Source organism: Arachis duranensis, chromosome 9 (genome assembly GCF_000817695.3).
Source record: "Arachis duranensis cultivar V14167 chromosome 9, aradu.V14167.gnm2.J7QH, whole genome shotgun sequence".
NCBI classification, from domain to species: Eukaryota; Viridiplantae; Streptophyta; class Magnoliopsida; order Fabales; family Fabaceae; genus Arachis; species Arachis duranensis.
The window spans coordinates 20,070,236-20,085,827 of NC_029780.3; the positions used below are offsets into that span (position 1 = coordinate 20,070,236).

General features: G+C 31.8%; 1 protein-coding gene across 1 annotated transcript in view; it reads left to right on the forward strand.

Moving 5' to 3' along the window:
* The first annotated feature begins 9,894 nt into the window (after positions 1-9,894).
* Positions 9,895-15,592, forward strand: part of LOC107465027 (uncharacterized) — a 6,037-nt gene continuing 339 nt past the window's right edge. The window contains exons 1-8 of the mRNA XM_016084000.3: positions 9,895-10,222; positions 10,307-10,441; positions 11,619-11,735; positions 12,074-12,202; positions 12,893-13,069; positions 13,397-13,537; positions 14,680-14,865; positions 15,040-15,111. Of these exons, the coding sequence (XP_015939486.1) occupies positions 10,127-10,222; positions 10,307-10,441; positions 11,619-11,735; positions 12,074-12,202; positions 12,893-13,069; positions 13,397-13,537; positions 14,680-14,865; positions 15,040-15,111 (1,053 nt within the window). The 5' untranslated portion in view covers positions 9,895-10,126. The remainder of the gene's footprint in view (positions 10,223-10,306; positions 10,442-11,618; positions 11,736-12,073; positions 12,203-12,892; positions 13,070-13,396; positions 13,538-14,679; positions 14,866-15,039; positions 15,112-15,592) is intronic.

Here is a 15,592-nt window from a genome sequence, read left to right on the forward strand (position 1 = left end):
AAAGTGAGTAGTTAAATTAATTAAATAATATTATTTAAATAAAAAAAATTGACTAAAATTGAAAAATTAAAAGATAAATAGCATTTCTCATTTATATATAAACATGTACACATATCAATCCGCCATTAAAAAAAATCATATGGATAAAAAAAAATCGTCACTCGTCATAGAATTCTAATTATTACAAATTTAGAATATCTATTCCAGTTAATCAAAGGAAAGATATTAAAGATCTACGTAACACATTCGTTCTATTCAAACGTATGCAACAACAATTTTCTCTGGGAGGAAATAGATGCCCATTACAATTTAATACTTTACTTCCTCAATCATCACTTCATAATTTTTGTAAATATGAGAGAAAAATAAATCATTTATAGTATTGGATGTTTTGACTTTTGAATGATACTCTGTTTTTTTTTGGATGTGGATGATAAGAAAGACGTAAACGAAATTTCACAACAGTAGCTGACGAGCTGGTGTATATAATAACTGAAAGACGTTAATACAATTAGAAAGGGAACCAAGTAGCATGTGTAACTGCCGTGAATTTCAATTTGAATTGTCCAATTTTGCATGCCCATGTACGAATTTTGAGTTTCAACTAAAGTAGGCCCAGGGTTAAAAAGCAATTCAATAAAGCTACTTATTGCGAAATTGATTCTGTGCAAAAGTTGCATTTTATTCTTTCTTCCACTAAATTTACCGAAAATTATGCTATTAAATTATGGAAAATTCTAGGGTGCTTATAAAGATTTTTAGCATAGTATGCTGATTTTGCGTGGCAATATGAAAAATCACCACGTAGGATGAGAATGGTTGTGAGACAGAACAGGAGAAGCATTCCGTTCTACAAGAGTAACTTATGCGTGGTAGTTAGTTTTATAATTAGTTGATAAGATAATTTAAAAATTAAGAATAAAAACTATTTAAAAATAAATATAAAAATTTTATAAGTTATTTAAATTTTAGAAGGTATAAAATTTATAAATTTAAATTAAATAAAATATTTAAAAAAATGTTTAATTATTCTATTAGTCTTTATAGTTTTGCGAAATTTTTAATTAGGTCTATATTTTTTTTCTTTTGATTAGGTCCCTGCACCAAATTTTTTTTCAATTAGATTTCTTTTAGTAGTGATTGGCTTAATTTTAGAGGGATCCAACTAAAAAAAATTGGTGCAAGGACCCAAATAAAATAAAAAAAGTGTATGGACTCAATTAAAAAAAAATTGGTGCAAGGATTCGATTAAAAGGAAAAAAAGTATAGGGACTTAATTAAAAATTTCGCGAAACGGACCAACAAAGTAATTAAATCTAAAAAAATTTATTATGTTATTATTATGTGTAATAAAATTAAAATAAACATTTTTAATTTTATTATTTTTCAAAATTATTAATTTATACTTTTATTATATTCATGTTTTATCAATTTTTAGCAAATTAAGGTAGTTCAATATTTAATGGTCTGGGTTCGATATCTAGCTAATTCATGTTTTATTATATTAATATTTTATTGATATTTAATTAAGTCTCTGTACTTTTTTTTCCTTTTAATCGAGTCTTTGCACCATTTTTTTTAATTGGGTCTCTACATTTCTTTTTTTTCTTTTATTAGGTTCTTGCACTAATTTTTATTTTAATTTGATCCCTATAGAATTAAGCCAATTATTGTTAAGAGTGACTTAATTGAAAAAAAAATTTGATACAAAAATCTAATTAAAAAAATATAAAGACTTATTAAAAATTTTGTAAAACTTTAAAAACTAACAGAATAATTAAACTTTTTCTTAATATTTAATTTAATTTAAATTTATAAATTTTATACATTCTAAAATTTAAATAACTTATAAAATTTTTATATTTATTTTTAAATATTTTTTATTCTTAATTTTTGAATTATCTTATAAACTAGTTATAAAACTAACTACCATGCATAATTATTTTGAACGGGATGCTTCTTCTATTCTGTTTCATAACTATTCTCACTCTACGTGTCAATCTTTTATATTGTCACACAAAATTAGCATACTATGCTGAAAACGTTGATAAGTACAGTAGAATTTTTCTTAAATTATTGTATCATACTTGAGATGTGAAAAAGCCTTTTAGAAGACTTAAATTATTTTTTATAGGAAAATATAAATAAATTCTTAATCTTTTTATACATAGACATTTAAGTCATTTAAGATTAAATAATACATTTAAGTTTTTTATCTTTAAGATTACAAGATAATTATACCCTTCTGTAGAGTTGAGATTAAAAATATAATAAAAAATATCAATTTAGAAAAAAAATAATGATGTGTTCATTACGGTAATAACGTAAATAATTGGTAAAAAATTAAAGAACAAATAGGTCCCCGTGCATCACTATCGTCATCCATAACCATTATCATGTTGCGAATCTCTTCCTCCCTCCACCCTCCGTCTCTTAGCTTTCAGACCAACCCTTCCATACACCCACCAATCTCCCCTTTAAACATTCTCCACCACCACTTCTTTGCCATATCTTCCTCCATCACCTCTTCCATCATCTCCGACCAAAAAGAAAACTAATTTCGTTATTTATCATCTCTTTTCACTTTTCACCTTGGTCACTTTTTTGAGAAAATGAGAAAAATCTTGCACATCTAGTGTGGCCAATGTGGCAACCAGATTGGTGCCGAATTCTGGAAAGTGGTCTACGACGAGCATGATATCGATCACACCAAAAAGTATAATAGTGATTTAGAGCTCTAGCTTGAGCACATCAATGTCTATTACCACGAGGCCAACGGCAGAAAGTACGTGCCACGCGTCGTCTTGATGGATTTGGAGCCTGAAACCATAGATTCAATTAGATCCGATTCGATTGGGCAGATCTTCTACCCCGATAATTTTGTGTTTGGGCAGTCCGATGCGGGTAACAATTAGGCCAAAGGTTACAACATGGAGAGAGCTGAGCTCATCGACTCTATCTTGGATGTTGTTAGGAAGGAGGCTAAGAATTATGATTGCTTAGCTTGCAGGGATTTCAAGCCTGCCATTCTTTGGGAGGTGGCATTGGCTCAGGCATGGAAACCCTTCTCATCTCAAAGATCTAGAAAAAATATCTAAACTATATGATATTGATATTTTTTATCTCATTTGGTGACACAGGGATGTAACAATGCCAGTAAATAGGGATGAGCTGCGGAGCCTGATTCAACATGCACCACATAAAGCATGTGGTCTGGGTCGGGTCTCGGGATCGGGGCCCCCAAAAAAGGTGCCAAAATATGGTTTTTGAGACTTGACGGCAAAGGATGGAGGAGGTTGGTAGGTTGAGAAGGAATTGGAGCTACTGATTGGAGGAGGAACGCGAGTAGGGCTCAATGGGGTTCAACGTCCAAATGCGTCGTTTTGATGCACATGGACCTATTGGTCCTTTAACTTTTTGCCAACCATCCACATCATCATCGTAACGGACACATTACTATTCTCCCCTTCAGATTAGTATTTTCCGTTACGTTTTTAACCCCAACTTCACATAGGAGTATAATTGTCACGCGTTATTAAATGTGTTTTTCAATCCTAAAGGACTTAAATGTCCACGTGTAAAAAGGACTTGTTTAAACGGTTTAGTGAGCTAACCACTAGACCAACCCAACTTAGTTGGCTTAGATTATCATTAATTAGCATAAATTGTTCACTACAATCAGGCACGAACTGACACAGGAAAAAGTGGGGAGGGAGCACTTGCTCCCACTGAAATTTCATTTTTTTAATTATATCTATATATAATATGTCTCCACTCTAAATTTTAAATGACCTTACTACAAATAAACTAAGCTCAATTACTCATATTTTGCATTTGATAAGAAGAAGTTAATTCGTTTAGTTGAATTTTATCCATATGAATTCTCTTCTACTCAATTTTTGGCACTTGATAGTTAACTTGAGAATTTTATATTGGATATGTATCTTGATGATCAATTCTCAAATATAAATGGAATTGGTAGATTATCTCAAAAGTTAGTTGAGACAAAAAAATATATTATTTATCCATTGGTGTTTTTTCTGTTGAAATTAGCTTTTATTCTATCCGTGACAATGGCATCAGTTGAAAGAACATTTTCTGCTATGAATATAATAGTCGATTTCATAATCAAATAAGAAACGAGTGGTTGAATGATTGTTTAGTTACATATAAGAAAGAGAGACATTCAATCAAGTTGATAATGAAACACTTATTCAACATTTTTAAAATATGAAAATAAGAAGAGAAGTACCTTTAAAATTTATCCAATTCACGAGATTTCTTTATTGTTGTCACGTGTTAAGGTAGAAGAGTAGTTTAATAATTTTTAAGTTCTAAAACAAAATTGGATTTTGGATTAGACTTGGTATTAATAGTTGCAGCAAGCTTGGTATTCTCCTTGGAATTGGGCTTGAGATTAGAGTTGGGATTGGGCTTTGAATTAAGCTTGGATTGCTCTTAAATTTGGATTTGGGTTAACTTCTGGGTTGAAATTGGAATTAGGGTTAGATTTGAAATTAGTTTAAGGTTACATTTAGAAGTGGTGAATATAACATGGTTCTTGTCTAACTTAAAAGTAATTTTAAATTTGGGACTTGAGTTGATGTTACATATTAAAGTAGAATTAGGGTTATAGTTTGAGGTAGGAGTGAAAGCGTTGTTGAAAAAATTACCACAAATATTATATAGCACAAATAAATTACCAGAAATGGCTAGCAAAATCAAAATTCCATTAAAAAAAACCTCTAGAAGAAACAAAAATCTTAGTATCTATTAGATTATGTTTTATTTACTTATATAAGACATTGAGATAGAAATATAAAAAAATAAAATTATATTTGACAAAAAAAAATATGAACATAAATATTATATCAAAAAAATTAATTCGGTATATTTTGTGTCCTTTTTAATAAAGAAACATGATAAGGCTTACTCTCTTTTGATAATGCGAATTTATTCTTCTCTTTTACTCTGTCGATGGTCTGCTCTGCCTCCCTATTTCCACTACTCTTTTGCCGGTTCGCTCTCTTCTGCTTCTGGTGCTTCCGTAAGGTGAGAAATTTACTAAACTGCCTCTGTCTCTGCTTCATACTCATGTTTGTTTATACTATTTTTAATTTTGATAATCCATGTATAACTAATTAACTATTATTCTTAGGTGGATATTTTGGTGGCATGATTTTACGTGGTTAAGTGTGGCTGATGTTTAATTGGCCAATAACATGCTGACATGTGACAAGTGGTGAGTCTTATCCATGAGTGCATCAGCATCAACGCTGCATCAAAAGGATCTCTTAGGTGTTGAGCGCAGTAAATTTGTGAGATTTACTGCAGGGACAATGAGAGAATTTTGACTTAATAGAAAAAAAAAGATGTGATATGGGCTTACTAAAGTGTGAGTAGAGAAAAATACTTATTTTAAAAAATAGTAAAATGTCTAAAAAATGAGTTGGACAAAAATAAAATTTGATTTTTAGAAATGAATGAAAAACAAAAAGTTAAAAACTAAGGTGGAGAGGGCAATGTAAAGAAAAAACAAAAAAGATAAAGAAAGGGACTTTTATTCATTTTAGGATTAGATTAATAGATTCCTTTAATCATAAAATTTAAAAAAACCAAACTGATTCTTTAAGATTTAAATTGAAAAACTTACAAAAAAAAAGCATGTTAGTACAAATTTTTTTGATATTAATTATAAGTAAATTTGGATTTAATTACAAAAAACACTAATTCACCTTCCGTTGTAATTTTTTTGAAAATAATAAACGTTCTATATATAAAAAATTTAAATATTTAAGATAAAAAAATTAATAAAATAAAAACTTAATTATCATTAATTTTATAATTTTTATAAAATATATATTTTATTCTTAATTTAAGAATAATTAATTTTTTATTTTATTATTTTATTATCAACTTTTTTCTTTTAAAAGTATTGATTCATAAGGAAAAAAAACCTCATGTTACTTGTTTTTTATTGTATTTCACAAACAATAAGCTTTAAATTAATTGGTAAAGAGAGATATGAAAATCAAACCATTTTAATAATATTTTTTAATAATTAAAATGTAACAATAATATTAGAAATTTATTTTGTAATCTATTTTTTTTTAATTTTAAAAAGTGCAAATTCTGCAATAATTTATGATCAAATTAAAATTACAAAACTGATACAGGATTTAATAATAAGAAGTTGCAAAAGTGATACAGTAATATTTTACATCTCTTTGGTTGTATCTTCAAAGAGTTTTAGAGTCTCGACATATGTGGTCTTGAAGTTGCTGTTCAATTCGGATAGTATTATTTATGCAAAAAATGACTATTTTCTAAAAATCATATCTCCTAAATTACACATAGAAAAATTTTAAAATTTTAGAGGAATAATTTAGACATTTTAAAGTTTCATAGAAAAATAATTTCACTCATTTTGAGCGACTAGATTGTTCTCAATTTTGTTCACAAATTACTGTTCAAAACTGCATAATTTTATAAGACTACAACATGTAACCTTAAATTTTGAGAGGTCAAAAATTGATTTCTAACTTTTCATTCACTCTAACCTTACATTCTAACTTTCTTTCACCTATTGTAACTTATTTAAAATATTAAATCAACTCCAAATACTCAAGATTAATAAATTACCATTTTTGGTTACTTTTACATTTAAGCATACTCATATAAAATAAAAAATTTCTGTATTACTCAACATAGCAATCCAACCACAAATCACTTAAACAATTCACCTATATTATCATCAATTTATTGCATCATATATAACAACTAGTCCAACATCATTTCAAGTAATCATTAGTATGTATCATCAATTAATTTAATCATGAATTAATTCAATCATGGAACAACCACTACAACATTGTACACAACCGTTATCAATTTGTCATATTTCACATTATTGAGGGAATTCATTTTTTGCACCTAAAAGCAGTTGCAACATAAATTGAACTTAACAAAGACTTCTCTCACACGCGTCAAAAATAATGAACCAACTCAAAGAAATTAGAAAAGTTGCATTCCAAAAAACAAAAACGAGCTTGCATTACCACTTCTTACAACGATCCATCTAAACAAACTCAAATTAAAAAAATTTATAATTACAAAAATCAGAAAATGGATAAAAAATCTCTACAACTTCAATTGAAGAAGTAAAGCGTTGATTCAAAAAAAATTATTAAATTTGGGAGAAAAGACGAAAATGATAAAAAAACACACCTTTATATTAATGAGAAAGAGATGTATTTGTGATGGACCTGTGACGGTGATAATAATATCGCGATAACGTTGTGAACAATGACGATAAAATTTCGATGACGCTGATGACAGTAAAAATAAAGAGAAGATAGAAAATATATTTTCAAATTTAAAAAAAATAAAATAAAAAATTTTGGTTTAGAACAAATATGTCATTGTATTATTATTTATTTCTTTTTCATCCGTTTTCATCTCATGAGAGAAAAAAATGTGGTTAGACTGGTCACAATGCAAAGACATGCAAGGGACCACCAAGACCTAAACCACCCCCAAAGGTTAAGAAAAATGGACAGCCAACAGCAACAAAAAATACTTCATTTGCTCCACCATCACAAGATGAAGTCCAAGTCTCCCAAACAGCACCCCAACCACTGCCACAGGTATAATCTCAGTTGAATTTGTTGTGATCATATTGTTGTCATGCAGTCTGCATTCATGTGATCTTCAATGTGATAGTGACTGATTGGCTTAATACTTAAGGATCTATTTGCCTAATAAATTATCTATTTGGGGATCTATATGTCAGAAAAATTATTTACTTGGGGATCAAGATGTCTAACGATTTGTTTATTTTGTATTCTATTAGGAGCAGATAACCAACAATTTAAGCCATGTTGCACCTCCATCAACATTTAGGCCTTCAAGACCTAAACAACCAATTAGGAGGCCACATTCTACTCCAGCACCTACCCCACCTTCTGCTCCAGCACCTTCTCCAAGACTAACCATCTCCGCAGCACCACAGAGGCCTACCCAGTCAGCATCACCTGAAAAACTTGCTGCTACAAGTTCTGGCACAGCTTCAAGAATCTTCAAGTTCATGCCAACACCTGGACTAAGGCTTTCAAAATAGATTTGGGCCTACTGTGTCAACATACTTTTATGAGTTTAATACAACTTTGTCATATTTTGCTATGTTATTAGTACATCTTATTGAGACAACGTGGTCTGTCTATGTTTGGTTATTATGTTGATAGTGCATGGCACTGCACCTTTATTTTGTGGAAGATCTTAGTATTTCTTGCAAAACTTAAAGACTAGCTACCTTTTTGTGTTAAACTTTGGTTATATGGAATGCAAGTATGGTACTTGGATTTAAGTATGTCTGATTTGATTCCATTTTTAATGTAACTTTTCTTTATCCAGAAAATACTCATCATTCATTTACTCATCGTTCATTGCTTGTCCTAGCACTTACAAATTAGAGTTGCATAAACAAAAGCTAACACTGTAATTACTTGTTACACTATATAACATAAGATAAAATCTTCCTTAAACTAACTAAATCCTACCTACAAGAAGACAGACCATAAATTTTAGTATGAAAAAGAACACAGGACAGCAGCACCCGAACCATCGTCTATTCTCAACGGCATTCTTATTCTTCTTCTCAAATGCATCAAGCAATTCTTTCAGCTTTTTCACCTTCTCCGCCAGAGCATCATCATCCTCTCCACCATGACCATCGCATTGAAATACCCTATCAAACCACACAAAGAAATCACAGTGGGGAGTTTTCTCCTGCCCATAAAAATAGAAGGGTTTATAGTACAACATCATCAGAAATCATGTTTTACATACAAAAAAAAGTTTAAAATCATCAATACATTACCCTGTAAAAAGGACAGCCAAAGAAAGGTCTTTTCGGATTTTTCTCCGTTCCAGACTCTACAACTATGGCATAGGCTCCACAATGACATCTTGGAGTTTCTCCTTTGGCGACTCTGAACCTACCGCCGTGGGCAGAAGCACTGCTAACACTTCCGTCACCACTACCTTTAACTCGCCGTCGATATGAACTTCCACAACTATCTCTGGCAGCCATTGTTAACACTATACCCTTTGTTAATTAGGGTTTCGGCAAAAGGAAGAAGAAGATTTTGATTTCACACGTCGTTTCATGGCTATCTGTAATTTTTCATTGTCGTTTTTGTACAATCCACTCCAGGGACCACGTTGTCTGTTTTCTCACGTGTCTCTTATCATCTGTGTCACCAACTCATTGTGACACGTTGGATTTCGTCGTTAGACTTTAACAGACCAATTTAACAGAAGGATTAATTTTAGTTGAGGACTAAAATGTCCACTTTAAAATTCATTAGGGACCAATTTGGGTAAATATTCAAAGGGAAGAAAATTTAATTTTCCACCCATTTTCCTTCTCAAATTTTTTTCCCCATATTCCCTTGAACCATAATTTTCATCCTTTTGTTTGGTATTCCTTTGCTAGCAAATAGCAAAGGAAGTTTGAAACCAATTTCAAATGGATTTGGATCCTTTAAAGTTTGAATTTCACTTTAGAGAGTAAAGTATGATCTCTCACCATTGATTTTATAGGTGGAACCAAGAATAAATATAAAAGAGAAATTATTCAAGGGTAGAAGATCACACTTTACTTTCTAAAATAAAATTCAAACTTTAGAGGATTCAAATCCATTTCAAACCTATCGGATTTCAAACCCACATTGTTCAGATGAGAAGATAAAATGAGAAGACACCACATCCAACTCAAAACCTTAAGGTGTCAAGTTAATGGGTCTCTCACCTTATAAACTTCTCACTCTTTCATGCTTTTTTTGATGTGGGACTAACTTCAACACTCCTCACACTTGCAACACTAACACTCCATCGCGGACTCGCGTTCCTCTTGTCGGAGTCGCGGTCGTTTGATCTCTCCTCGCCGTGTTTCTCTGTTAGCAATCTCTCGCCGTGTTTGACCCAATCAACTCCTCTGGTCTACTCTCTTCAAAAGTGCCACGTGTTCCTTGGCCACCTTAGCCATTGTTTTGGTCTGGTCACCACATACGTCACCTTATTCTTATATTCGTTATATTTCAAAGGTGGATTAACAGGCACATCAATGGCCGCAGCTCTCATGTCTCCGACTCCTTTCTTTCGCCGCTTCCTCACTCAACGCTCCAAACCAACCATTTCCTGCTGCTCCCATTCCTTCAAGGTTAGTTGTCACTCCATCAAACAAATTTCAGGGATAAACAAAATTGTTTTCCTTAGGTGTGACCTTGTGTGTGTGTGTGTGCAGTTTAAAAGGCAGTACACGAGCGTGATGATAGTGCCTACAGGGATTGGAGCTGCTATTGGTGGTTACGCTGGAGATGCTTTGCCCGTTGCTCGTGCTCTCTCCACCGTCGTTGATTGTCTTATCACTCATCCAAATGTATGTATGTATGTATGTATATGTATTAATGCTGCTGCTACTTTCTTATCACTCATCGCTGCTCCTTTTTAACTCTGAGGCTGTATTTGGATTCGGTCTCTAAGACATTGAGAAATGTTAGGGACAACGCATTTTATCATTGTTACCTAGCACTTTTAGCCAACACTTTATTTTTATATTATTAGAATTTAGGGTCTATTGTTTAGGGTTTATAATTTAGTACTTAGGGTATGGAATGTTGGCCAAAATGTGATAAATTTTGTTGGTCATGTAGCATTGCTCTAGGACAAATATTTCGAGCTGCGGATTAGAGACATTTGGGTGAGGAAACTTAGTAGGCACGTTAGTAGGACTTTTGGCCATTCTTTCTTCAATCTCTGGCTGTACATGGTCTCTTGGCATTCAAATGCACTTGTTTTTCTTTTAAATTTTGTTTTTTAGTTAGTATAATAGTTCATAATCCTTTTGCACACATCCTTCATATCTCTGATTGGCGCATAAATAACTGATCATTAATATATACTATGAAGTATGAATTGATTAATTAATGGTATTTTTAAGTTCTATAAAAGGTTGTTGTTTCTAGTTTTTCTTCAATATGTGATCATTTGCTATTTATTAATTATTTATTTTAAAGCTGATCTCATTACAAGTTTTTTGTAAATTCTGATATATGAACAACAAAATGGTCTTTAGATAAAAGAAGAGAAGGTGCTAGAGTGAAATACAAGGAGACTTGGAGGTAAAGGTGTGTAGTTAGTAGTAGAATTACAGGGAGGCGAGGCTGGCAGGAATCTTGAACTTCCTGCCATATTTGTACCTTTGTAGATCACCACATTGTTCTGGGATCTACAAAGAAATACATGTATATCTATTATACCTTTCGCTACTTAACTCAATCTATCATATATCGTTAAGAATTTTCAATACATTTTTCTAAGAAAGATCTTATCATTAAAAAGGCAAAACAGTGAAGTACTGATATTGCTTGTTTGTGTTAACATATTGAGCCGGCATGGATGATATAAATCCTATATTGTTTTTATGTAATTTAAGCATGAATATCACAAAATCGGATGGTTGCATGTTACTATGCTGTTCAGTTATATGATAAATGATTATCATGAAGAAATGGGCAGTTGATTTTCTTGGTTGTTTGATTTTTTAAATTCTGCAGGTTCTTAATGCAGCAATGCTATACTGGCCCATGCCAAATACATTATACGTTGAAGGTTATGCGCTTGACCGCTTTGCAGAAGGGTTGTGGGCTTTACAACCTGTTCACCAAAATAGAGTATGGCTCTAATGAGAAGTATCTAGCGAAAGGAGTGGTCTTATAGGAGAGTGAAAGCATGAAATTTGGACCCTCGCACGTTGCACGAATGGTCAAGATCAGAAGATAAAGTTATGTGACTTTCTTAAGTGGTCTTGTGATCTTCTAGTACCCTGCCCATCTGTGCATGGATATACGGCCCAAATTTGCACCTTTAACTCTCCTACCACTCCTCTCAATTAATACATCCTCATGGCTATCATGATGAGTGTATCTCATGTAATGTTGCAAACTTTAATGGTTCTCTCATCATCAGCCTATTTTTTTTCCTTTGTTTATTTATTTTGGGTGTTAAATAGGTGGGAATAGTTCTCGATGCTGGAATAGAGGAGGACCTTCGACTTCGCCATTTACAAGTAGCTGATGCTGCTAGGGCATCACTTGGATTACCCATCATAGAATATATTGTCACTGACACTCCCCTTGAGGTATTCAATTTCATACATTTTCCTATAAAATGTAAACCACCATGCTTTTTCAGACAATTTTCTCTGTGCAACAGACAGACCTTTGTCTACAGTAACTGACTGCAGAACTCATGATTCGATTCTTTAATAGAATTGCAATGATTCATTTGATAATTAGAAATTTGATGTCACTGAAGTTATATAAAGCTCATGATGTCCCACACATATACTCCATTTGTCAAATTTGCCTTTGCCATAATCACTTGTGTTGCATTATAATTGGTGAAATTTTCTTCTTTTATCCTACATATTGATAAAGTATGTTATGAAAATTGCAAATTGAAGTTAAGTTGTTAAGTGTAAACATTTCATAAAAGTCATATTGTGCACTAGAAAATTCTAAAGAAAAAAAAAATATTATAGTTGGACCTAACAATGGTAGGTCATGGTAATATATTTTTCAAATAAATGTCTTCTCTGCTGTTTATCTCTCTAATACTCTCTATTTTCAAGATAATATTCTTATAGTTGTATTTATTTTGTTCTCACCTCATGGAATTTGTTGTTTTGAAGTTGGATTAAAAGAATTCTTCATGCATGTCTATAGCATCTAAGATTATGATCTTGCAACAATTTAAAATGCATAACCAAAGTCAGCTTTATAGTTGTCTTCCTATGAGATTCTAGTACTTGATTCGGTAAATTATACAGGTGGAGAAGTGGATTGATCCAGAAACTGGAAAATCAACAGGGAGGATTAGGCACCCTGATTCTTTGATTAGAGCTGTATGGAATTTAGTGAATAGGTCAAAAGTGAATGCCATTGCTGTTGTTGGGCGTTTTCCAGATGATGATACTGATGATGTAGATGACTATCGGCTGGGAATGGTACGGTGCTAATGATTACTGAAATGAAATAACATTTCACTAGATATCGAAGAATATAATTTGATTAAAAGAAAATCATAGGATATCTCACTCTTTAACTTTCTAGGGCCATTGTTCTAAGTTCTCCATTTTTATCATTGTCATCGGTTCTTTGCTATTTGCATTTGATTGATTTTTATGCTAAAAGATTTTCAATCGTCTTTAGATGATCTGAAATTTTTTCTTTAATACCTTCGCTGCTGGAGTATGTTAAGTGTTCCAGGAACGATTCTTATCCCATTCATTCCTTGCTTACTTACATTTGCTTCCTCCACCTGAACTTCTCAGGGAGTAGATCTTTTGGCAGGAGTTGAGGCAGTTATAAGCCATCTAGTGGTAAAGGAGTTCAAAATTCCCTGTGCTCATGCTCCTGCTATGTCTCCACTTACGATGAGTTTGTCTCTTAGTCCAAAATCAGCAGCAGAGGAGGTTGGTAAACTCTGGATAGCAAACAACTTTATTTTTGGTGGTTCAATGACATTAGAATTTGGTAACTGATTGCAAGTATGCAACCATCTACCTTTGCTGGTCCAAGTGGAGTTTATCAAATTTGAATTTTGCTTAACGTAGCTTCATTTTCTTTTTCAATATTAATTTAATAAGCATCAGGTAGAAGAAGTAAACAAAAAAATAAAAAAAAAATAAAAGTGATCCTGGTAAAAACTGGTTTGGTCTAAATGCCATATTTTCTTTTTTCTTATGCATTCCGTGGATATTGTGTCATGATAACAACTTCCATAAAAATATGTATGCATATTTTGTCAAAATCAATATATCCTATGAATATGGTGATCTAGGGACTTTCCACTAAAGTTAGCTGTTATTCTACTGCAGCATGTAACCTATTTCCTGCATGGGAATTCAAAAGGATGAGACTAGCATATTGACTTTTGTATTTACACCTGTATTCTTCTTTATTGAAATATCCACCATATCATTCATGTGCACATTCTGGATTGTGATGAAAAGGCTACAGTGTTTCAGAAGGTAGGATCTTAGAAACATCTCAGTTAGCCACTGTGTTCATTGATGCCATGTTTGCAGGTTTGTACAATTTGGAAAAATTTTCTAGCAATTTATGATCAATATATTTCCACCCGTTTCATTGATTCATGCTGATTTTTGCATACCTTAGCAAATAGATATTGTTGTAATTAACTAATTAAGTATTAGTGTCTTAAGTTAGTTGCATAGACCATTAGCATCTAAATTAGATCCAAACACGTCTTATGTTGTTGACATCTATATGTTGTGTTCACTAAACTATTTCCCTTACCTGGTTAGGAGAATATGATTTTTAGTTTAGTATTGAAAATTTCATTTCCTTTTGTTAAGGTCTAATTTGTTTGGAGCAAAATTGAGAGGAGCATTTTAAGTGTTTGCTCTTATAATTGAAATTATTTAGATACAACCTGTATGAATTGACTATGGAAATTGTTGAGTGGATACAATTGCAAAATTTTATTTATATAGTTGGTGCGAACTTGGTTTATTAATGTGTTATTGCAGTAAAAATTATTTCTCGTTTCTTTGCATTTTGGTTGGGTAGATAACTTGTCCATGTCTAATAGATTGGCTACACCTTCTTGCCATGTGTACTTGCTGGCTTAAGTAATGCTCCTCAATACTTGGTTAACTCCTCTGAATCTACGGAGAGGAATTTCATATCTGTGAGCGATGTCGATTCTGTGATCCTTCCCAGAGATGCTTGTGGAGGTGATGGAACTCTTGCTTTTGCAAGAAGTGAAAAAAATAAGGTATAATTTCAAACATATAAGCATTTGGTTTTCGGAAAAAAGCAATGAATTTTATTTACAAGAAACAACGATTATTGCCTGATAACTTTTTTATCTTTCTTTTGCTCAAAGTTGTCTAACCAGCAATTTCTGTCACAATGTTGTTTCGACATGACGGTATATTTTTTCTTGCAGCCTCTGATGATTACAGTGGAAGAAAATGATACTGTTCTCAATGATACTGCAGATAAACTTGGTTTTGAAACGGTACAGTTTTTTCTTTTGTTTTGAGCATCTAATACTTTATCCACTTGAATTAATATTCTCAAGAAATGAATTTGCTGAAATATTTGCAATCTTTTTGAGTTAAAAAAAATGGTGGAAATGCTAGACAAATGATATATATGGACAAACTAGTAAATAATATAATACTACCTCATGTTCATAATATCAGTTACTTTGGTTATTTGCATGCTAATTAGAAATCCAAAATCAATAATACAATACCTTTATTATTGTACTTACTACTTAACAATAATGCTCAATGAACATTACATTAAATTGTGAGGATTACGAATATTAAACCAAAAAGAATTCTTTAAAGTGATAAATATTGTGGTCAGGTCATGAAGATGTGTTTGGTTTGTATTTTTATTTTTCGTCTTTATTTTTTATTTTTAGTGTCTTATTTATAAGATTTATGAAGGAAAAATGAAAATAAAAGCACTGTTTTATTATTCTCACTGCT